The sequence below is a fragment of the Peromyscus maniculatus genome, chromosome X (genome assembly GCF_049852395.1).
Source record: "Peromyscus maniculatus bairdii isolate BWxNUB_F1_BW_parent chromosome X, HU_Pman_BW_mat_3.1, whole genome shotgun sequence".
NCBI lineage: Eukaryota > Metazoa > Chordata > Mammalia > Rodentia > Cricetidae > Peromyscus > Peromyscus maniculatus.
The window spans coordinates 85,368,484-85,393,065 of record NC_134875.1 but is presented as its reverse complement, the minus strand read 5'-3'; the positions used below and the strand labels follow the sequence as shown (position 1 = coordinate 85,393,065).

Genomic DNA, 24,582 nt, shown 5'->3' with positions numbered 1-24,582 from the left:
TCTCAGAGTCCTGGGAACTTGCTAGTCCAACTTCTGGCCACACCCAGCCCGTCTTCTGTAAAACAGCACTTACAACTTTAAAACAGGCTGCCTGCTGAAAATGAGTCCATGGAAACGGTTGCTAGGGCCGGTAAACTACTACTCCCAGAAGTCATTTGGGACACTTTGGTAACAAGCAATTGGCCAATGATGTAACTGTTTCCTGGGTCGTGAGGGCTTTGGGGCGCTTCTTTACTGAGTTTACCTTTGACTTCGGTCAGAATTGTTCCGGGTTTCTTTCTCCCACAAGATGGCAGCGTCTAAAGACGAGTTACTGCTGCCGCGGCTTCCGGAGCTCTTCGAAACTAGCAAGAAACTTCTGGAGGAAGTGGAAATAGCAACTGAACCTACCGGCTCCCGGACAATCCAGGATAAAGTGTCCAAAGGATTGGACCTCCTTGAGAAGGCTGCTGGAATGTTATCGCAGCTTGATTTGTTCAGGTATGGGGGAGAGGGTCGTAACGGCAGAGAATGATTGGTTAGTAAGGGTGGAGCCATTGCGCCTGGGTGGAAAGGAACTTTAAGGCTAAAATCGCGCGGTTCCTGCTTGCTCACTCTATGTGCATTCTTTTCATTGTCCATCTCTCTTCGGAGATGATTAATATCCCAGGACAATGATCCCTAGTGTACGGCTGACTGCCTCGACCACTTTCTTTTAATCTGGCCAGTGTTGTCTTTGTAACACTCTCTCCAAACTCTGTTCTGCCCCAGAAGCAAGGGCCACAGTTTAATGCTCAACCAGGCTTCACGGCCTCCTCTTTGCTCTTTCCAGCCGAAATGAAGATCTGGAAGAGATTGCTTCCACCGACCTGAAGTACCTGATGGTGCCAGCGTTGCAAGGAGCTCTCACCATGAAGCAAGTCAACCCCAGCAAGCGTCTAGATCATTTGCAGCGGGCTCGAGAACACTTCATCAATTTCTTAACTCAGTGTCATTGCTATCATGTGGCAGAGTTTCAGCTACCCCAAACCAAGAATAACTCAGCTGAAAATAACACTGCTAGCTCCTCCATGGCCTATCCAAATCTCGTTGCTATGGCATCTCAAAGACAGGCTAAAATAGAGAGGTGGGTCAATGGCTGTAATTTGAGGGCTGCAGTGTTGTTGGGGGTGCATGTGTTTGTGTGTGTGTGTGTGTATACGTACTACAGAATAGTGTATGTCATTTTCTTGATTCTTCATTGAACATAGGCCATGATGAAAGCAAACTTTCCTGAGTCTTGAGAAGCCTTTGCTGTTGTTGAGGGGGTTGTACTAAAACTACAGAACCCCTCAACAGACACCTTATGATTGCCAGTAGTAACAGTGTTTATTATCCTGACCTTCAGGATTGGCAAAGTATATCCTAACTTTTTCCATATCACTGCGTAATGCTGGCTGTATGGGGTAAATATCTCAAAAGTACACATCATTTTGTACTATTTATTGAGCGATTCTGTTCAGAAGTACAGGCTGAGATGTATAACATCCTAAATTAATCATAGCCCTGGTACAGCATCATGTAACCTTGATGTTGTTTATTCTTAGTTCAGAAAAAAAAAATGAATGCTCAGTGTCTGAAAACAAAGTTAGGCACTGGGGATGCAGCCTGTCTGGGTGTTTGTATGAGTGTGGGTGATCATTGTTCTCCGGCGAGGAGAAGTGGAATAGAAAGAACATGACAGTAGAAGATGTATAAAGAGATGCATGGGGTAGTGTGAAGGCAGTCAAGGGAACAAGGGGGAAGAGTAGGCTTCCTAGGAAGGGGATTTCTGTTCTGAGGTGTTTAAGAGAAACGGGACTGTTAGCCTGAGGAAGAGGAGAGAGGCGATTAGCTCAGGGGAGCCATAGCATTAGTAAAGCCACAGAGGCATTCAACAGTCCGGGAGTGGGGTTGTGTGGGAGGAGAAAAGTGCCCCTCCCAAGCAACGAAATAAGGCTAGAGCAAAATGGTGGCAGAGAGGGGGAAGGGATAATGATGAAGACTGTTGTGGGGTTCACATCATAGAGAACTGGGATGTGAGGAAGGTAAGGAGCAAGCTTGAGAAAGTGTTTGAATCCAAGCTCCAGCAGTAGTTACTCTGTGATTTGGGGCAGGTGTAAAACTGAGATAATAAGTACTCTTTCATAGAGAATTTTATAGAGGACTAGCAGAAATACATATAGACCCAGCATAGCTCAGTAGCTGGCACAGTAGGACTCAAGGTCAGGTATAGTTCAATATTTGTGGTTAAAAGTAAGATCACAGAATCAGAGCTCTGGGTTTGGGTTTCAGCTTTCCTTATGGGTCGTTGGACTTTTGGGTAAGTTATTTAACCTATCTGAGCCTCAGGTTCAGTCCTATGTGAAATTAAATAACAGTGGTACCTACTTAATATGGTTAAGAAGTAATAATTGGCCTAGCACCCATTAGTAAAAAGACAGTACTAATCGGGTTATAAATAAAAATAAATAAATAAATAAAAGGACAGGGAGTTGGGAGGGAGTTAAAGTGAATCGGATGAGTTGGAGGGGAATATAATCAAAACACACTGTACGTGTGTATGAAATTCTGAAATAATTCATAAAAATATATTGACATTGTAAAGCATAAATCAGGGTAGGGGAGAGCAGAAACTCATTACTGTGGCATGTTGAATTTGAGGTTCCTACTAGACAGCTAAGTAGAGATGTCCAGTAGCAGGAAGCTCACAGGTAAGGCTTGGACTCTAGAGGGTTGAGAACTAGTTAGGTTATTGAACAAATACTTATTAAGCCCTTCACAAATGCCAGGAACTGTTCTAGATGTTAGAAAGCCAGTGTTGTCATGAAACTTTGATTCCAGTAGACACAGACAGTAAGCTGGTGATAAAATAAACTCAGCCTAGCATGCGACAGACACCAAGTTTGATTCACGGTGTGTGCGCACGCACACACACAAACATGCAGAAAGCAGAAGAGAGAGGAGGGAAATTTAATTTTTCAAGTTCAGGTGCTAAGGGTATGAAGAGTAATGAAATAATGTAGTTAGGGAACAGTGAGTCTTGGAGATTTATAAAAAAAAAAAAAAAAAAAAGGTGGGCTAAAGTGATACAAAATAGATTCCAGTCATCCTGTCTTTGACAACTGTGAACTGTGCCCATAGGCATAGATGAAAAGCTAAGCCAGTGACTCTTGTGTCCAGATAATCACCCCCAGGAAGACTGGAAGAGAAGGAGAGGCGAGGGGTGACAACAGCCGAGTGGAGGGCTGAGGGAAAGCTTTCTGAACACAATGGCCTGTGAGATGAGTCTTGCAAGATCACTAAAACTAGAAACTATAGAGTGCCTGAATGTGGAAATAATATTACTCATTGTTGACAATTTGCAAAATAAGCCTTAATCTTAGCATTCAGAGATGTCATTGTTAACTTTCTGCTGTATTTTCTTTCAGATATATAGTTATTTTAGTTAATAAATTATGAAGAATACTGTAAATACAGCTTTCTATCCTGTTTCTTGAAAACTAATATTGTGAGCATTTCCCGTGTCATTTGAAACCATATTTGATGGTTTTGTAATATTCCATTCTGTAGTTGTACCATGATCACTTAAACTATTACTGCCAAGTATTTAGATCCTGGTTTTGTTTTGTTTGCTTGCATTTTGGGGTATGGTTTTGTTTGTTTGTTTGTTTTGTTTTTGATATGTGTGTGTGTGATTCTAAGTAATGCTATGAACAAACATTTGTGTTTCTTTGGTTACTGTCTCCTTGGAATAGATTCCTCTTTGAATATTTTAAGACTCTTGCTGTATGGCAATTGTTGCCTTCCACAAGAATGAAGTCTTAAAATATTTCCCATTTCACAAGTCCTGGATGTTAACACTAGAAAATTCAATTAGTCAAATAGAAAAAAGTATCTAATTTTGATTTTGATTTCTTTGGCCTGTAATCTTGATCTTTGAACATTTAAAAAAAACTATGTGACAGGTGAGTTGTCAACACTACATTTATACTAATTCTCCTGGACTCATGTAACTATCCTATAATTCTTCTGACCATGGTTCTAACACCATTTATGGGTATTTCACGGTTGCTGGCTTTTTTTCTATTTCTTTCTTTTCCTTTTCTGTTGTGGTGCTAGGGATTGATTCCAGGACCTCATGCATATTAGGGAAGCACTCGACATCTCCAGCTCAAAGGCTTGGCTTTTCACTCCAAGTGTGCCCACATACCCAGGTCTTCACTACTTCAGTAAGTACACTGCCATTCACCTGGATGTGTAAGCAGGAAACCTACGAGGTAGCATCAAGACCTACCTTTTTCTGAATTTTGTCATCTAGTCCATCAGCAAGGCCCGTCAGTTCTAGCAGCAGAAGGTATCTTACCCTGTTGTCTTCCATCTCCACTAGCACACCTTGCTCTAAGCCATCAGTACCTCCCAACCTTAGGTAGCCAAGGCCCTGTGTAATCTGATGTCTTTCTCCAGTTTCATCCCATGTCATTCTTCACTTGTTTATTGGACCCTAACTCCACTGGCTGCCATCCGGGTCTTTGAAGAGACCAGCTCCTTCCTTCCTTTGTATGTGCTGTTCTTTTTATATTAACTTTTCTTCATACGGCCAATTCTTTATTGTTTAGGTCTCAGCTTAAGTGTTACTCTTTAGCGATCCCTTTCCACGACAGTCTCTTTAAGTAGTTAACATCTGTCATTCTCTCTTCCCTCCACGGTTGCTTGCTTCATGGCGTGTATGTTGCTCATGTGTCCATCTTCTCAGGTCCGTCTCTCTCCCACTAGGATGTGTGCTTCGTAAGGGTAGGGGCCATTTCTCGCATGTTCACTGTTTTATACCTAGCACAGGGCCTGGCATGAACCAAGTGCTCCAACCATGTTTACTGGTGACAAGTAGGAGAAACCACATGAGCATGTCCCAAACAGAAGTAGATTCAAGGATGTGCAGGGAATAAATAGATGGTGGTCCGGTTTGACAGAAGCGCTAAGAGTTAGGATGAGCAGAGGTCTACATGAAGAGCTGTGGACAGAATACTGAAAGGAAACAGTTGGGCCACAAGTTACCGGTCCAACTGGAATGAAGTGATGAAAGGGAAGTTATAGCTATCACAGACACTGCTTTTGTAAGAAGCATTTATATGACTAGAGAAATGATTCAGGGCAAACTTGCTAGCTAAATGATAGAGAGAGTGCTTTCCTTGAATGCTCGAGGGCCTGGGCTCAATCTCCCATTGTGCAAACAAACAAAACCCCCAAATTATTCAGACTCTTCCTTTCTGTAACTCCTTCTGCCCGTGACTCTAGCTACTGAGACTATCCTAAATAAAACACCTAAATGGCATGTCTTCTCTCATATCTGCTTCCCTGTGCATATTCTCTTAACCATCTTTCAGGACCAAGTGTGAGTGTGGTTGAGTAACAGCACCTCCATTCTCTTAACAGAAATGCAAGAAGCCGGGTAAGTAATAAGACTGTAAGACTTAGTGGATTTAGGTTCTTAAGTGACAGCTCGTGGCCACTTCCATAGACAACTGGAAATATGCGACTAAAACTTAGGAGTCTGTGTTGTGACTGATGTAAAAAAAAGTTAGGCACCCTCTACTGTGGTAAGTATAGATGTGTTTTCCAAGGAAAAACATGGAGGAAAAACCTAAGAATTAAGCCTTCAGGGCAAGCTAGCAAAGAAAAGGGAAGGAAATAACCATCAGAAGAGACCCAACAAAGTACAAATAGAAGAATTTACAGAAGCAAAATGTTATATCCAGTCTAAGGCCTCTCTCTACATAGCCCCCTACACACACACACACACACACACACACACACACACACACACACACACCCTACCTTAACACATTTTAATTCATGCTGTTTAGCAGAGTATAATTATTTCCATCTCTAGACTTGGAACTTCTTAAGGTCAGAGGCCTTGACTGGTAATGTATTAGTATTCTAGCTGCATTGTATCTCATGATTCCCAGCCCAGTAACTAGATCATAGTTAAAGCTTGGAGGTATCTGGAGAGACAGATATAGAATAGTATTCCGAAAAATGGAAGCAATACAGCATTGCAAAAACTGATTCTTTGGAATCAGACCATCTTGGGGTGACTAACTTCTACCGCTTAATAGATGGGCATGGTCTGTCCCTATCCCCTCCCCAGGCTCAGTTTTCTTATCTGCTAGTAATGTATGTATTGCTGTTTACAAAGACTTTTCTTGAGCATTTTTCCATTTGATCCTCTAACAGCCCCGTGAAATAGATCCACATAATAAAGCTATGGGGATGTGCTTTTCAAATTGCCTTGACCAAAATTACGTAACTAGGGTCAGGCTAGAATTGAAACTCGGGTCTTCAAATTTCCAGTTCTAGCGCTGTTCCTTCTGAAGCATAAAAGAGTCACTTGAAAGGGAAGGAAGTAGGTTAGAGAAAGGCGATTCTAAGATGGGAAAGAAAACAATAGAGTGAAACCTCACAGCCATGAACAGGGAAGGCGGGTAACTGACAGTGAGTCCTGAAAGAAGTGGAGAGGGACAAGAATGATAAAAAGCAGGATGGAGGAACAGATGAGGCATACAGAGGAAGCATGAAGCAGAGATTTGAAGACAGAGGGGCAATTAGTGTCATAACTGCCTGGCCATCAGACAAGCCTGATGCTGGTGTGGCATCTCCACAAAAGAGAATCCTGTCTCATAATAGGCATTTGTGGTTGGCCCATTTGGCACAGATTAGTCATTCCTTAGCACTGGAACTGCTTGGAAACAGCACAAGGAAACTCCCGAGTCATAGTGGTTATAGGGGTAAGGGATCCTAAGGCAATAGTTGGTCCACGCTGGAGAGCCTGGACCGCTGATGGAGTCTAGGAGAGTGGTTTTCGGTCTGTCCTTCAGAGCCCTATAGTTCCACCTGTGAATTATGTTAGGAGACTTCCTCTAATTTGTCCAAGGCACATTTTTATTTGTATATTACTTACTGGGGTCCTATTCAAATGCTCATGTGAAGAAAGTCCCTTATCTAAGAGTAAAGTTCTTGTATGTTTGCTGTTTTTAAGCCACTAGCCTAAAAGAAGAGGTGCTGAAAAGCCAGGAGTTTAAAGGATGGAAAAGAGCTAAGTCACAGAAGCAAGGGATGGAACACAGTGAACAGGTTGAATGGTGATGGAGGAGAAAAGCCAAACAACTTTACTTACAGGACCACTAGACTCACCCAGAATTCATCGTGGAGTAGATACACCCTAGGGCCCTTATATGTTGTTTTCCTGTGACATAAGCACCTCCATGGAGGAGGAGGAGTAGCTGTTTGTGGAACCAAGCAACCATTCTCAAGTAACAGTAGTAGTAGCATTCCTGAGCTAGGAATTGGCCTTTGTATTGTTTTACCCAGAAGGCTACATATGGTGATACTGTAACATGCAAGATGCTTTCTTGTTGGGTCAAAGAAGAGCCTAAACGTTTTTATAACGGTGTCTACAGTGCAGTGGTCCTTGACTTTGGGATCAAACCTCCTCTTGTCAAGATAAGCTGGAAAAGGAGAGCAAGGGGGTGGGGGGATGAGAGAAGAGGAAGAAGGCATGTATGCAGAGGAAGGAACGGGGAGAATGCGTCTGCAGAGAGTTCTGTATAAACTTTGAGAAGTTCGAGGACCACCCCCCTCACCTTAAACTCCCCATCGACTTGAGGCTAAGACCTTATCTCGGTGCTCCCAAAGAAGAGCTTCCTGTTCTGGAAGTGAGGCGGGGGGCTCAGGCAGAGGAATTTGATAGACTTCTCTTGGAAACCATGGCCTTTTCACTTGGCTCTTGTGTGTTGCAAGCCTTCCTAGGCAACGCATCTGCAAATGTTGCCTGTTTTGTATTTTCGTGCGTCCATCTCCGACCGCCTGCGCTGCTATCTCCCTAAAGTTGTGTTGGTGTCTCACTTCCTCACCCTGCTTTCTGTCTCTTCTAGTCACTCCTCCTTGCGCATTTGCTTTTCGCTTTCAGAATACTCCTCTGGATCTGGGGATCACTCCCTGCTTTCTTGTCTTGGCTTTGCTCCGGCCATCTCTTCAGAAGGGTCGCTTCTGCTCACTTTGTGTGTACTGCTTCCACACCATCGTCTTACCCATTCACCTCGCTTCTTTCTGCTTCGTAGTGTGTGTCCTCATCCACCTTGTCATCTATTCCTTTTGATCTGTCTTCCTCCACTTGAATGAAAGCTGCCTGAAAGCAAGGACTGTCTGTTACAAACTCTCTCTAGCACTAAAAATGCTTGTCACGCTCTAGAGATAATTGACAGATGAATGATAGATGAGCTACCAGAATGCATCCTGGAAAATGGGGATCATTTTCAGCCAAGATCATTGATTCTTAAATTTTGGTAGAGGTGAGTCAGGGTACCTCAGGAAGGTATTGCATGAAAGAAAAAAGATGACCAGCTTTTCAGCAGTTTCATAAGAAGTCCTGCATCAGTGGCAGGTAAACAGTGACCTCTAAGGTTTTGGCTTTCCTTGAAGATTCATCTTCGAAGTGGAGGACTTACAGGAAGCACTCTGTGGCACTGAATATCCAGCAGAGTGAGGATTGATATGGCCGGATGACTAGAGCATCTCATCCTGAAAGATAATGATAGGTCTTGCTGAGATCAAGATATGCCTAGGCTCTTTCTTGCTTTGTAGTCTGGGGATTGGCTCTGAATTTTAGAATCTAGTCCTAGACCATAGACTCTATTTCCAAGGTAGGAATTCGCGTACATGCTGCCTGGACATCTGCAAAGGCAGACGTTACTGTAGCCTTCTTTAGAAGAAGTCTGTATTTTTAAGTTCATGGGTAATGCTTTTCTGTGGAACAGATACAAGCAGAAGAAGGAGGTGGAGCATAGGTTGTCTGCACTGGAATCTGCTGTGGAAAGTGGTCAAGCAGATGATGAGCGTGTTCGTGAATATCACCTCCTTCACCTTCGGAGGTGGATTGCTATCAGCTTAGAAGAGATTGAGAGCATTGACCAGGAAATAAAGATCCTCAAAGAAAAAGACTCTCCAAGAGAGGTAAGCCTTGTCCTTGCCCACATAGCAATGGAAAGCTGCTGCCAGAGGTTCGAACATTCTGCACAAGTGAAAGCAAATGAGAACCCTTAGCCAGATGTAGTAATGCACACTTAGAATTCTATCTACCCAGGAGGCTGAGGCAGAAGCATGACAAGTGTGAAGTCTGTCTGAGCTACATAGTGAGTTGAAAGCCGAAGGAGTGACTTGAGATACAAAACAGAAGATCTCAAAACAAAAATTAGAAAACACTAGCAAAGTAACTCAGTGGTGGAGAACTTGTCCAGCATGGGCAGAGCCCTCATTTTAATCCTCAGCAATGCAAACCCTAAGTCTTTGTAAGTCTCCATAAAAGCATTGTTCCCAGTAGGATAAGTGGGAAAAGGCTGTGGTTCGCCAGGGTAGCTTCGCAGTTCATTATAGCAACGGGCCCTGATAGTTTGTAATCGAAGGCACTCGTTATAACTGGATAGTATCAAGGAAATACTTCACCTTAAATTTTAAACTGGCTTTGGCTGTGAAAAGAGGGAATAAGGAGGGAAGGGGCCCTTTATAATCTACTTAATTATTGTAGGAAAGGGAAAGGCCAGGATTAGAATGAGTCAGAAAAGCAGAACTAGGGAGTAGAGGGGGAGAGAAAGGGAACCAAGGGAGATGAAACAAAAGAGCAGGGGATGTGTTTAGGTTGGGGAAAGACTTAGAACTTAGCCTTACACAAAGAGACCAGTCAATACCCAGATAGGAGACCCTGCAGCAGGGGCATCGTCATGTACAGGATGCCCAGAAGACTACTTTAAAAAACCTTATAGAAGAGCTTTAGAGCATCTTTGACCATCCTAACCCAGTTCTGGAGCTTGCTCTGTGGTATAGGATACAACATGAATTGACTTGATCAGCTACCACAGTAATTGATCCTGAGGAAAACACCAACTTGGTCCTTCATGGTGAAGGACCGGGAAATGAACTTTTACTCTTCCATGGTCATAAGGCCTCTTGAGCATTTACCTAGGGGAATGGTTCTCTAGCATTTCGAGGTTAGACTCTCCTGAGTCCTTCCTTGTCCCTGCCTTGTTAGGTGTATGTGGTTTGGTTTGGTTTAGTTTTTTTAACCTCTCATGTGGTACTGAGTTGGGCCGGGGAAGAGATTCAGTGAAAACCAAATGAGCACCTTCTGTTTAATCATACTTTTTTCCCCGAGACACAGTTTCTCTGTGTAACAGCCTTGGCTGTCCTGCACTCGCTCTGTAGACCAGGCTGGCCTCGAACTCACAATGATCTGCCTGACTCTGCCTCCCAAGTGCTGGGATTAAAAGTGTGCGCCACCACTGCCCGGCTATTTAACCATACATTGTTCCAGCATGCCTGTATGCCTTTATATAAAAAACACTGGTCTGCCCTTCCTCCCTGTACAGACTGGCATCAATTTCTAAAATACCTTAGAGGTTCTTGAAAATTAACAGCATAATTACATTGGAAAGGACTTTTGGAAGAAAGCTCTTAGTAATTCTTTTCCACAGAATGTCAGGCTAAAGGAAAACCCTTCAGACTCAGCTCAAGGAGCTTATGTGGAACATGGCAATAGGCTTTAGAATTTCCTTCTTTGGATGGGCCTATATTTAAAACCAAATAGTTTTTCATGTGTGGTAAGAAGTTTCCTGAGAGGACTTGCTCTCTCTCATTTTAGCAAAGTACTTAATACCCTTCAAGACTGATAAATAGAAGGAGCCATCAAGATGGCTGATAACCTGAGTCTGTTCCCCAAAAGCCACAGGATAGAAAGCAAGAACCTGCAAATCATCCTCTGACCTTCACACCTAACTCTCCCCCACAAGAAATAAATACATGTAAACCAAAAGCATAAAGCTTGACCCCTGTTAGTAGAAAGGGAGTATATTTCGAACCCAGAGCTTTCTCGGCCCCAGAAGACTTGAAAGCCTGTGTGATAAAATGGGGGAAATGGCAAATGCATCTCTAAAATTCATTTTCTTCTTAGGCATCAACTTCTCACTCATCTCTTCCAGAGAAGCCTCCAGTGAAACCTTTCATACTCACTCGGAACAAGGCCCAAGCCAAGTAGGTAGTGCTCCACACTGACCGGCCTTCACAGCCTCAGTGTGATGGTTCGTGCAGTGCTTGAGGAAAAGACAAAAGGGACGTTTTTGCAAAGTCACGGCTTCAGCCGTGAGGGGTGCCCTTTCTGCAAAGCACCTAAAGCTTTCCTGATACTTTCTCCATGTCTGTCCTCAAAAAGACCCTTCACATCAAACTTTTTTTTTTTTTTTTTTTTTTTTTTGGTTTTTTCGAGACAGGGTTTCTCTGTGTAGCTTTGCGCCTTTCCTGGAGCTCACTTGGTAGCCCAGGCTGGCCTCGAACTCACAGAGATCCGCCTGGCTCTGCCTCCCGAGTGCTGGGATTAAAGGCGTGCGCCACCACGCCCGGCTCCACATCAAACTTTTAAAAAGCCAATAACACAGAAAGAAATCAGTGAGTCGAATGCAGAATTGCATGCTTTCTGTGTTTTTTTTTTTCCTATTATTGACACTCTTCCTGCCCTCGTGAGCAGTTCTCAGAAGGACATCTGTGCCTCCCCGTGATTGAATTCTGAGTTACTGATGGTATTCCACAGAGTTGCAGGAAAGGATTCTCCACATTTCAGAACTGGCCAAGTGTTAATTGCTAACTCCCAGTGTTATTGTGAGCGCTGGCCCTTGGGGTTGCTTATTGAGAGATGGCCCTGGGCTGTCCACCCTCTCACTCTCATGAAGGCTCTTGACTTGAATCCTTCCTTCTGGATGCCCCCTTTTTGCATTGGTGGAGGAGATTGTACAAGTCCTCCATGTAGGGCAATGTGAATGACACAGATAGCCGCCTCATTAAAGAGAAAAGAGGCTGTTCACTATTTCTATATTTGTTTAGTTCTCTAAACAGAATGTGATTTTTGCAGAGTATTTGGAGCTGGTTATCCAAGCCTGGCAACTATGACGGTGAGTGACTGGTATGAACAGCATCAGAAATACGGAGCATTACCAGATCGGGGACTAGCCAAGCCGACACCAGGTATGAAGCAATGGGAGGAAGATGGTTATGCTGCCAGTTCCTTACACCTTCCCAATTACAACCTGAGCAGAGTTAGTCTAAGCCAAGAGTCTGACAAGAATCGCCTAGTCGCTGTCGTTTTACCATTAAAACAGTAGCAGGTGACTCTGAACAGGGTCATTTTTTGATCTCTTCCAATTATGACATGAAAAGAGCAGCCAGATAGCAAAATCACAAACCCACTTGTGGTAATGACAGAGCAGATGGATCACGCTGGTCCCTGGACAGTCAAAAATTACAAACTGAACACAATATTTTTAAAAGAACAACTCCCTACATGTACTTGGAAAGTGACCAGGAAGAGGCATAAGCTGGAGGGCAGGCCACACTTTGAAGGAGGGAGGGGAACTTCAAATCCCTTGAAAGCAGGCCTTCTGTGTCTTGGTGTCCAGTTTGGTGGTTAGAGCGCGGTCAGCACTCAGGCGTCTTTGAAAGGGAACGACGGGCACAGGTTAGAGAAATGGGCGTTATGTAGCAGGAACGAAGTCACAAACAGTGCGCTTCTGCCACTTCACAGGTGAGACATTGTCTACCCTCTGAGCCTCAGTTTCCTTGTCTCCTTTGTCTTAATTATGTGAAGGAAACATTCTTATCTCCATTTTAAGATGGAGATGATGGTCTGTAAGAAGTGATTTATCCTACCTTAACTAATACAGTGGCCAGGCTAGGATTTAAATTCAAGCCTTCAACTTTCCAGTGTTAGTGTTCTTTCCAATAGAGTGTACACACACACATACACTAACACCGACCAGTGGCCATTTGAAAGGTGTCCTGTTTTGGTTTGGTTTGGTTTGGTTTGGTTTGGTTTGGTTTTGGTTTTTCGAGACAGGGTTTCTCTGTGTAGCTTTGCGCCTTTCTTGGAGCTCACTTGGTAGCCCAGGCTGGCCTTGAACTCACAGAGATCCACCTGGCTCTGCCTCCCGAGTGCTGGGATTAAAGGCGTGCGCCACCACCGCCCGGCTTGTTTTGTTTTTTAATTGATTTTCACCTCTGGGCATGCTTTAATTCCATGACATAGAATAACTAAAACTCAGATAGAAATTTCTAGACTTATTTAGGAATGAGAGCATTGGATTTAAGGTGACCATACCAACTGCAAAGTAAGGAAGATATTCTAGAAAGGAGAGAAGCACACAGGAGGAGCCCTAATGAACTGGAGAATTCAACGGTTTAGCAATGCAAGAGAGAGAAATGGGTATTTCGCTCCAAAGAGTGTCATGGTTTTCTAAAATTAAACGTTACTACCCTAGAGGCTAGAAATTCAAAATCTCTATGATACAGCTGCTCTTCAACTGAGCACAGGGTTACATCTTGATTAACCCATGGGATTTTGAAACTAGCCTGTCAAAGACAGCTTCGGGAACTGGAGAGGTAGCTCAGCAGGTAAAGCTGTTGCCAGCAGACATGAGAACTGGAGGTCAGATGCCTGGCGCCCTTGTCAGTGCTGGGTGGATGGGGTGATCTGCGTGCAATCGCAGCATTCGTGAGGTACAGATGGGATTCCCAGAATAAGCTCGTGAGATAGACTAGCTCAAACAGTGGGCTCTGGCTCAAATGAAGGACCTCACTCCAGACTATAAGGTAGGGCAGTGCAAATAACCTTCGGCCTGTACATGCACACGTGTGCACATCCCACACACGTGTAAAAACAGCCTTTAATACCTTTAGCCCACTGAGCATCACAACTTAGGAGTAGAGCACACTCTGGAGAAGGCTTTAAACTTTTTCCACTTACAACACCTTTTTACCCAGGAGGGTTTTTGTAACCATGGGTCTGTATGTATATAAAATAGGTGTACTTGTACCATTGAGATGGCTCAGCGGGTAAAGGTGCCTGCTGCCAAGCCTGACAACCTGACACACATCCCCTGGACCCACAGTGGAGAGAGAATCAATTCACAAGTTGTCCTTCAACCTCCATAAGCATAATATGGTATGTGTGCCCTCATACACATACACAGACGGATAATTAACAGAAGTTTTATTTTTAAAGAATTGTTTTAGTTATATGTGTCTTCATGGGGATGTGTGCTTTCCATGCAGGCTTGAGGACCCGAGTGCAATCCCTAGAACTCGTGTCTTTAAAAAGCCCAGTGTGGTGGTGTATACTCTGTAATTCCAGTGCTGGGGAGACAAAGATGGGATCCCCGAAGCTTACCAGTGAGCCAGGCTAGCCAAACTGGTGAATTTCATGTTCATTGAGAGACTTCGTTTGAAAAATAGAAGATATTCAGTGTCGACCTCTGGTCTCTGCACACAGACACATATATTCCCCACATGGGAAAAATTTGAAAGCATACAGAGATAAAGTCCACAGAGAGCCAAGACGGCAATTCTTGTTGATGTCCCATTAGAAAGAGCAGGAGCCAGAGACAGCATCTTAAAGTGCAGGGGAAGGCAGGAAATTGTAACCCTATTCAATGAAGTGAGGGCGTGACCGCCCAAGGTATGGTCGAGACAGTTTGTATTGTAGTATTAGGGACAGTACAGCCATCTGGAGAGTTCAGAGAAGGGAGAGAAGGAGGAGACCGGCCATGACCGGCAGACTGAACTGGGCCATGAGAGGGGCAAGAGACCTTCACACACATATGTGAGTACATGTACACACACACACACACACACACACATATGCACACACACAGAATAAGACAGGCCATAGACTAACACAAAATATTTTAAAAGATAGATCTGATAAGGGACTGTTATCTTAAATATTCTTTTAAGAGTCAATAATAAGAAAATGAACAGCCAGATGAAACAAAATTGACCAAAAAAGATCCTTATTAGATACTTCACTGAAGAAGATGTGCACATGCTCCACCTCATGTCATTTAGATGATATAAATTAAAAGAGATGCCAGTACTCATCTATTGGAATGGCCAAATCCAGAACACCTTAAATATAAGTGGAACAAACCTTCAAATGAGAAATCAGGGATTGATAGTCTTAGCCCAGCTGCCTGCTGTCAATAGGAAATTGTGTATTTCAAAATATCAAAAATAAACAAAACTGCAGTAATATTAGATGAAGCCGATGTCAAGAGAAAAGGAGACTTTCAAAGATCATTTCGTACTGATAAAAGGAAGGGGCGAGTGCCCAGGAAGACACAGGAGTTGTAACTGTAAGTGCCTGTTACCAAGCTTCAGATCGCAGCAAGGTAAAAGCAGGTAAATGGAGGAGTAGACAAGCCCGCCGTCCCACTCGGAAGTCCACATGTTGGAAGCCTGATGCCCGGTGCAGCAGGTAGGGCTTCGGAAAGTGAGTGGCCCCTGGAGTCTTTGACTTCATCAGTGAACTGATCCACTGGTAGGTTTATAATGGGATGGATGGGCTGTTAGTAAGTGATAGACGCTTAGGAGGTGGGGGCCTTGTCAAAGGGAGCAGGCCCTTGAGGGCCCCTTCTCTCATGCTCCCGCTCTGGTCCCTGGCTGCCACGACGCAAATAGCTTTGCCCCAACACATGCTCCTCACCGTGATGTTCAGCCTCGCCTTGATCCCCAAGTTACGGGGACAAATTACGAAGAATTGGAGCAATGAGACAAAGGAAAACTTTGCTCCAGTTGGTTTTTCAGCTATATTGTCAGTAGTGGGAGGCTGACCTACACGGTTGAGAGTGTTCACACTTCTTTCAGTAATTTATAGAATTATGTTTACCGGGCAGGCTGTAGAAAAGTCTGATCAACACTGTCAGTCATCATACACTGTTTGGCAACAACAGCAAAATAAACATTTTCAACTAAACATGACACATTCAACATTGAGTGTAGGCCATCGTACGTTCCCATTAATTTTCAGAAATTGAAATCACAGTGAATGTGTTCTTAGACAATAACATATCTGGGAAGTCCCCCCAAATATTTAGGAGTTAACACATTTTAAAGGAGCCCATGAGTCAAAGGAAAATTACACCGGAAGAGCATCGGAATTTGAGGAATAGGATCAAAGCTGTGCAGAGAGGGAAATCTGTATAATGTTGAAAATACCGTGCTGGGGGAAGAAAGACAGGAAAACCAGCAACCTAAGGTCCCACTTCAGTAAGTTGGGAGAAAAGAAAAAGTCAGCCCAAATGAAGGAAACAAGAAAGATGGGAGATCTAAGAGTTAGTTAATGGTGGTTCCACAAAACTTGAATACAAGTATACATCTATGACGTCATGGTTTCACTTCTTAATATAGACCGTGGTTCTCAACCTTCCTGATGCTGCGACCCTTTAGTACAGTTCCTCATGGTGTGGTGACCCACAACCATAAAATTATTCTCATCACTACTTCAAAACTGTAATTTTGCTACTGCTATGAATCATAATGTAAACATTGGATATGCAGGATATCTGATAATGCAATGCCAAGGAGGTCATGACCCACAGATTGAGAACCACTGGTATAGACCCAAGAAGAAGAGACAGTGCACCCATAAAATAACTATGAAGCTGTAGCATCCTTTTTAATAGCCCACTGTGGACGCAGTATGCTTGGATGCCCATACATACCAGAACGGATAAGCGAGTTTTGGTATATTCATATGATGAGCTGCTGTGTAGCTATAAGGTTAAACTAACTGTAGTTCTTCAGCTCTACAAAGCACCCCTAATTATGTGTGGAAAAGCCAAATACAAAACATATACTGTGTGATTTCATTCATATAATGTTCAAAACAGGTGAAACATGTATGTGCTGATTAAAAGCCTTTAGTATTGACCTTTAGTGGGGGATCAGAAATGCAGTTGGACCTGAGGGGGTTTCTGCAGTTAGTGTTTTATATTTCTGTATAGGTTCCAATTACATGAACTTGTTAAGTGTATTAACAACTCATTGATCGACACTCACATTTGTTTTTCCATTTTTTACATGTATTTATACTTTTAAAAAATGCAAAATAAAATTGGACAATATTTACAACACACATAGATGACAGTGAATCCCTGTGAACCACAAAGTAAAGAGAGGAAAAGACAGGTCATCTATGCTTCATATAAACAGGTTACTGGCATCTGCAGGAGACACCAGGAGTAACCACCTGGAAAAGCCGACAATGAGTTTCAAAACAGTGTGTTCAGGAACGACAGCAGTGAGTCCAATTTAAGAACAGCACTCGAAACTAAGGGAGGTTTTGCTATCCAGTAAAATCTAAGCCAATCTGGTGAGATGGCTGAGTGGGTAAAAACTAAGCAAGCGAAAAACACCCATGATTGAACAATCCGAAAGGGGTAGAGTGGCCCAGCCGTTAACGAACTCTTGGAATTAACCCACCTGGTCTCACAGGGCAGGGGCCCACACTATCCAAATAGTATCTCCCAACTCATGTTAAAGCATTATTTCAGATTTGTCCTGTTTTGTTTTGCTCTGTTTTATGTTGCTACAAGTAAAATCAAAATTAGGCCAGGAGCGATGGAGAAGACAGAAGGGGCATGTAAAAGTGAGGCGCCATGCTTCTCCAGTATGTGTGAAGGCAGCTGGACGGAGCCCCTGGGAAACTGGGATAAGCACCCCGAGTCACAGCCTTCCTCAAAGTTCAGACAAACTTCACACAAAAATTAGCAACAGATTGTGATGATGCTTGGAAATCTCTGAATGTACTTTTAAGTGGATGGATTGTGTGGTATGTAGAATGTATTTCAGAACTGTAAGGAAAATCATCAAGGTCATATCCCATACAAAACTAAGGGGCTAAAAGAGAAGTTTGCAAGCACTCCAGAAGGCTAGGTCAACAAAAGCCAGGAGCGACCCTAGCACTTGGAAAGTGGGGGCGGGACAGCAGAGTACAAAGTCACCCTTAGCTACACAGTTCTAGGCCAGCCTCGGCTCCAGGGAGACCCTCTCTCAAAACACAGCACACAAGAACAAATATGAAAGAGTGCTTTCCAATGAGTTGTAAGATACTATTTGAAAAGTAGCCTAGAGCACAGAGGGACCATCGTAGGGTAGACTTGGAAAGCTGAAGTAGTGGGAAAGAACAATGAATTCAAACCTGAAAATGCCTTCCCAGGTAAAAAGGAAAAGAATATGAAAATCGACAAAAAGAGGAAAATCAAAACAGGTGATGCAGAGTTGGGAGAGAAGAAACTGTGATAAGAATGTGTTGTATGAAAAAAGATTAAATATAATGGAATTACCTAAACAAGAAAACCAAGGCAAGGAGGGAAATTGAATATAGGGCTGAGCATTAGAGCACACACTTATAAACCTAGCATTCAGGCTGAGGCAGGGGGCCACTCTGGGCTGCATAGGAAGTATAAGGCCAGCCTGCAGGATCTAGACCCTGTCTGAAAAGACAAAACCGAACAAACAAATAAAAAACATACTATATTCCTGGAATTTTTCACCCAGAATGACTAAGACTAGTTCAAATAAAACTAAATTTTTTAAAAAATGTAAATGTCATAGACATCTCAATATTTTGCGTGTGGTTTACTTCTGAAGGAAAAAAGTCTTAGCTTGCCTGTGAAGTATGACATGCTTCATGATGTGAAAAAGTAGCAAATATTTAAGATCCCCAGAAAGGAAAAATAGGAGCCAAGAACATTGTATCTGATAAAAACTTTTCAGTATAAAGAGTCCAGATAGTTTTCAAAATCCAGGAAGTAAGAAATACCATTTCCATGGTCCCTCCCTGAAGAACTTGCTAGAGAATGAGGTTCAGACAGCCGCAGTGGTGACTGGAGATCAGTTATTCGTAGAACCGATACTAAATGAGAGTTAAGAGGGGGTGCATATGTAATACTTACAGGCTTGGATAATGTGCATCTCTAATGCAACCACTTCCTAAAGTGAGGAAATAAGAAAAGTGTATGGACACAGCTTTAACAGCTCTCAGTGATTACGGTGGTGGCAGTGTTGATGTAATTATGTGTGGAAAAGCCAAATACAAAACATATATACTGTGTGATTTCAGTCATATAATGTTCAAAACATTCATAAATGAGTAATTGTCTGATAGCCTTACTCTGTCCTATCTTTGAGAACACGGGTGTAACTCAAAAGAGTTTCAGTTTAAAAAAGGAAGTAACAGCAAGCAATGCTGTAATCCTGATATAAACACATGAAAATGTATATTTCATAATAAGTGCATAGACCTATGCTTTAGCCACTGAAAAGACTAGAAACAAAGAAGCCTCGTAATAAACATACATATTAGCCTAAATTGTGGCACTGAAATACCATTCCCAGCCTGGCACAGTGGCACTGGCCTGAAATTCCAACACTCGGGCAGCAGGTAAAGACAATGCAAGGTCAAAAGGCCAGCCTGGTCTACACAGTGGGGTCCTGTCAAAAACTAAAGAAAAAACATTCTCATCAAAGGAAAGCAGAATATCTTAGAGAAATAGCTGCTTCGAGTTCTGAAGGGAAAAAGTCAAGATCAGATTAGATAATGTGTTGAGAAAGATCATTTCCACTAGCCAGTTCGACTTCAGAAAGGGTAGTGGGGATCAGGAATGGAGCTCAGTCACAGAGCTCCTGCTTAGCATGTGCAGTGTTTGCACACACACACACACACACACACACACACACACACACACACACACACACACACACACACACACCCAGGACCACAAGAAGAAAAAGAAAACGGAGGCTGCAGGTGGAGCTCAGTAGAGCACCTACTCAATGTTTATAAAGCTCTGGCTTCATTCCCCAGCACCCCATACAAAAACGGCAATTATCTGTACCATAAGTACATTTACCAACCAAACCTATCCTATCAAAAAATTCTTAATTGACATAGAAAGCAATGTACAAACTTACGGGTATCATGCAGTGTTTCAGTGTACGTATATATTGTATAATGTTTTCAAAACAGGATAAACATAGCTGTCTCCACAAACATCATTTCATTTCATTAAAATATAAAAATAGAACTACCGTATGATCTAGCAGTCCCACTACTGGGCAGATATCCAAACGAAAGCATTCAGAATCCTGGCTTTTCCCTTCTCTTTCTGTGGCTCTCGGGATGGAACCTTGGCCTTCCTTCACATATGCTAGGCAAGCACTCGACACTGAGCTTACCGCCCGGGCCTCCCATAGCTTTTTGTAGTATGTTATCAGTATTCAAGATGGTAATTCTATGCAGTAGAATACCAAAACCGTTCCTCCAGTGCACCTGTACCTTAGTACCCACTGACCATGCTTTTATCCATCCCTCCCTCTCCTGTACTCTTTCCAGCCTCTGGCAACCACTCTACTACTCTCAACTTCCATGCTGTCGACCTTTTAGATTCTATGTATGAGGAAGATCATGCAGTACTTTCCTGTCTATGGCTGGCTTATTTCATTTAATGCTCTCCAGTTCCAGCCATGTCACTTCAAATGATAAGATGCTCATCCTTTTTAAGTCTCTGTATTTGTAACACATTTTCTTTATCCATTCTTCAGATGATGGGCACGTGGGTTGATTGCATTTTTTTTACACTGCGAGTGAACATGAGTGCAAATATCTCCTTGACAGACTGATGTCATTTCTTTTGGATATTTGCCCGGTAGCAGGATTGCTAGAGCATATGGTAGCTCTGCTTTTCATTTTTAGGTAACTTTCCTAATGTTTTCCACAGTGACTATACTAACTTATAATCCATCAATAATGAACAAGGGTTCTTTTTGCCCACATCCTTTCCCGAACTTATTTTTTCCCTTTTTGATAATAAGCATTCTAAGTTTCTGAAGTGGAGCTGGGTCTCATTGTGTTTTTGGTTTACATTTCTCTAGTAACTAATAATGTTAACCATTTGTTCATATATTTATTGGTTATTTGTATGTCTTTTGAGAAATGTCTACTTAAGTCTAGTGCCCGTTTTTAAATTAGATTATTTGGAGGGTTTGGTTTGGTGTTTTTTTTTTTTTTCTATCGAGTTTTCAGAGTTCCTTGTATATTCTGGATATATACCCCTTATTAGATGGAGACTTTTCTCTAAATTTGTAGGTGGTCTCTTTACTGTTGATCTTTTTGTTATGGTTTGAGATAATCCCATTTGTCTGTTTTTGGTTTTGTTTTCAATGCTTTGGGGGTTTATCTAAAAAGTCCTTGCAGGCCAGCAAGAGAAAGGCTGATAAAGGCATTTGCCACCCAAGATTGATGACCTGAGTTCTAACACCAGAACCTACATGGTGGGAGGAGAGAAAACCCCCCACAAGTTGTCATTTTGTGGTAAGCCCCCCCCCCAGCACATTAAATAAATAGAAAAGCAAAGAAATCGATTTTAAAACCCCTACCTCTTCCTGTGTCTGAAGTGATTCCTCCTATGTTTTTTTCTAGTAATTTTACATTTTCAGTCTGATATTTAACTATTTTCAGTAGATCTTTATAACTGAAAGATAGAGGTCTAGTTTCATTCTTCTGCATGCAGACAGTCAATTTTCCCATATAATTTACTGCAAAGACTGTTCCCTGGGTGTGTTCCTAGCACCTTTGTTAAAGCTCTATGGCCATAGCTTCTTGAATTTACTTCTAAGGTCTCTTATTTCATTCCTTCGGTCTGTGCATCTGTGTTTTGGTTATTATGGTGTGTGTGCACGCGTGCCTCTCTGTATCTTTGTATGTGTTATATGTGTTTGTGAGGGTGGATGTGCATCTAAGTGGAGGTTGCCAAAGGCTGACATCAGGCATCAAGTATCTTCTTCAATTGTCTCTTACTGAACCTTCAGCTCATCGGTTTGACTGAGCTAGCTTGCGAGTAGGCACCAGAGATCTGCCGGTCTCCGCCTCCCCGGTGCTGGGACCACAGTCACGGACTGTTGTGTCGGTGCTGGGGATCTGAACTCAGGGCCTCATGCTCGTGTAGCTAGCTCCCCAGCCCCAAAGGAGACATACTTTTCTCAGAAAATGGTGTGGGTGTTGTGTTATTGAGATGTGAACTGAGATAAAAGTGAGGACGTTTCTTTAAGCACAATTAGAGGAAAACTGAAGACCTCCAGCAATCAAATTCCAACTCTTGTTAAAACTCTTTCAAAGAATGTGAAATTACAAAAAGCACACAAATCAGCTATCAGAGTGGATGCGACTGTCCATGGCACCATGTCATTCATTTGATGCTTAAGCATGGCTGACAGTGTAAGAATTCTGTAACATTAACAAATTCAAGGAAAAGTAAATACGTGGAAAGATGGTGTGACTATAGTAAAGGCAGCTGGGGCTGGCAAGATGACTCACCAGTTAAGAGCTCTCACTGTTCTTGTCTGCAAGAGCAGGTTCAGTTCCTAGTACCCGTGTGCTGGCTCACAACAGCTTGCATTTCCAGTTCCAGGGGATCTGCTGTCCTCTTCTGCCCTCCGAGGGTTCCTGGGGCTCATAAAGTCTTACAGAGATACATATACCTGATTTCTTTAATCTTAAAAAAAAATGAATAAAGCCAATTGGTAGAGCAATAATTACCTGTAATGCTGCCTCCCTGGAAATTCACAAATCATATATATTTTTTAACTTCTATGATTTCAGGTTTCTAGGTTATTTTTGCTGATGGGGTGGGATTTGGGGAGGGGTTGATTTTGTTCGTTTGTTTTTGTTTTGATGACGGGATTGTCGGGCATTTAGCAAGAATTCTTTCCCCAAATAGAATCCATTTGTGGAGGCCACCTCTATGATCTTGGCTTCTGTGAAAACTTCTGGAGGCATCTCTACTTGCTGCCGTGGCACAGTGTCTAACATTCAGTAATAGGCGTGTCCTGGCCATTTGTGCCAGGCCTGGGCAGCTAGCTGTGCTCAGAGCGGAGCCGGGCTCCCGGGTGGTGTTTATTTGCCTGTCTTCAGTTTCTCTCTCCTCTTTCTCACTTTCCTGGCTTAGCTGATTGCACACAAGCAGCTCCACAGCAGCATGACCAAGAAGAAAAGGATGAGGAGAGCGAAGAGAAAGCTGTGCACAGACTGCGAGAGTGGGATGACTGGAAGGACACCCATCCCAGAGGCTATGGCAACCGGCAGAACATGGGCTAATCCTCCTGAAGGGCCAAAGGACCACGTGGTACACACCAAGGACAACCTCAGCAGGGTGCAGTGAAGGCAGCCAGGCAGAGTCTTGCTTTGCCTTCAGTTGTGTCAAATAATTGCTTGTATCCTAGGTAATGACCAGAGATTTTGTTTGGCTTTATTAATTCTCATCATGGTGATTCTAAGTGGTCGGGAAAGAGCACTAAGACATGGCTCTATATAACCTATGATAGTATGAATTCATTCTCTTCCAAAAGTAATAAACCCCTCTAGTATGCGGGCCTATGCACACACGTGGGTATCAGCTGGTTTTGTCGTTTGTGGTGGAGCAGCAGGGTTCGACTGTGGGTCTCGGGGTGTCTGGAAAGCCTTGATTCTGAGCAAGAATTGCCCTGGGTCTGAACTGCCCATGCTTTCCCCCTCCCGCTAGCTGTGGTGTGACCCTGGGAGCCCCCGCCATGCTCTGGAATAACGGTAGACAAGCAGAAATGGCAGAAGAGCGCCTCTGCTCCAAGGCACTGCTTTCGGAAATCAGAGCTGTGGGGAAGGGACCCCTAAAGAATTAGTCTCGTGAGTATGTTGGTTCATCCCACTCAGCTCAGCACTTGGGAAGTAGAAGGAGGCGGCTCAGAAGGTCAAGGTCATCCTTAACTACATGAGTGAGGCCAGCCTCGGCTGCATGAACCTCTGTCTCTAAATACATAGAAGGCCTCTGTTATAAAATTCCTGCCTACCTAGTCCTAGCCCTGACCGTGGGAAATGGGAGCTCCAGAGAGGCTGCTCTATAGAATCATCCTTTACCGTCATGGGAACATTAGCCTAAGCCTTGAGGTGAACACCGCCTCCAAGCCCACTGGACCTCCTTGGCTCTGTGGCTCCAAACCTGGTGTGGTAGGAATGGATGCCTCTGCTAGCTGGCTGTTTAGTACACGCCTGCTGATCACATAAACAGAAGTGGAGAAGAGGGATGATGCCCGTGATGCTGCAAGTAGGAACTCGCTGGGATGGAGGGGTTGGTACCCTCTAAGAGCAGCCTGTGATCTGCTCCGAGAACATCCTTTTGTTCTGTGGCTCCGGTCCACTTTGGGTTCCTTTGAAGAGGAAGATGACTCAGCCCTCCTATTCTAGCTCCTGCAGTCTGAGGAGAAGGCTTTGCAGAGAGTCAATTCCCTCTTGTTTATAGGGTGGGAAGTGGAGGGCTGTCAGGTGCTGAGGAGGAGGTTGTTTCGTGGGTGGTGACAGCAAGAAGGCTACCAATAATATATTTGTATACTTCCTAATAAAGGATCCATCTCCCCCTCACACAGAGGCTCCTGAAACTGGTAGCGCATGGATGACATTTCCTACAGAGCTAGAAGCAGTGTTCTCAGCCCTCCTCCAGTTGTTCCCAGGCTACCTCTAGCCACAGGTTTGTCCTCGGCCCGTAGAACCCACCCTGAAGTTTATTTACTTACAAACTAGCCAGGTTGACTTACACCTTGGTCTGAGTCTTAGAAGATTGTACTTTTTGTATCCTCCAACTTCATTGAGCCTCCACACAGAGAGAGAGAGAGACCCAAAGA

At 43.3% G+C, this 24,582-nt stretch overlaps 1 protein-coding gene across 1 annotated transcript; it reads left to right on the top strand.

Moving 5' to 3' along the window:
* Window positions 1-243: 243 nt before the first annotated feature.
* On the top strand, window positions 244-23,313 carry Igbp1 (immunoglobulin binding protein 1). Its single transcript, XM_006981158.4, has 6 exons — window positions 244-480; window positions 812-1,105; window positions 8,814-9,009; window positions 11,000-11,079; window positions 11,951-12,063; window positions 22,878-23,313. Exons 1-6 carry the CDS (start codon window positions 290-292, stop codon window positions 23,024-23,026), a joined length of 1,023 nt encoding a protein of 340 aa, XP_006981220.1. The 5' UTR covers window positions 244-289; the 3' UTR covers window positions 23,027-23,313.
* Window positions 23,314-24,582: the final 1,269 nt, after the last annotated feature.

Excerpts from the sequence above, each read along its gene's own strand:
- Igbp1 (XM_006981158.4), top strand. The coding sequence starts at position 290 with ATGGCAGCGTCTAAAGACGAGTTACTGCTGCCGCGGCTTCCGGAGCTC. Across the intron at positions 481-811 it reads TCGCAGCTTGATTTGTTCAG|CCGAAATGAAGATCTGGAAG; the intron begins GTATGGGGGAGA and ends TGCTCTTTCCAG. Across the intron at positions 1,106-8,813 it reads AGACAGGCTAAAATAGAGAG|ATACAAGCAGAAGAAGGAGG; the intron begins GTGGGTCAATGG and ends TCTGTGGAACAG.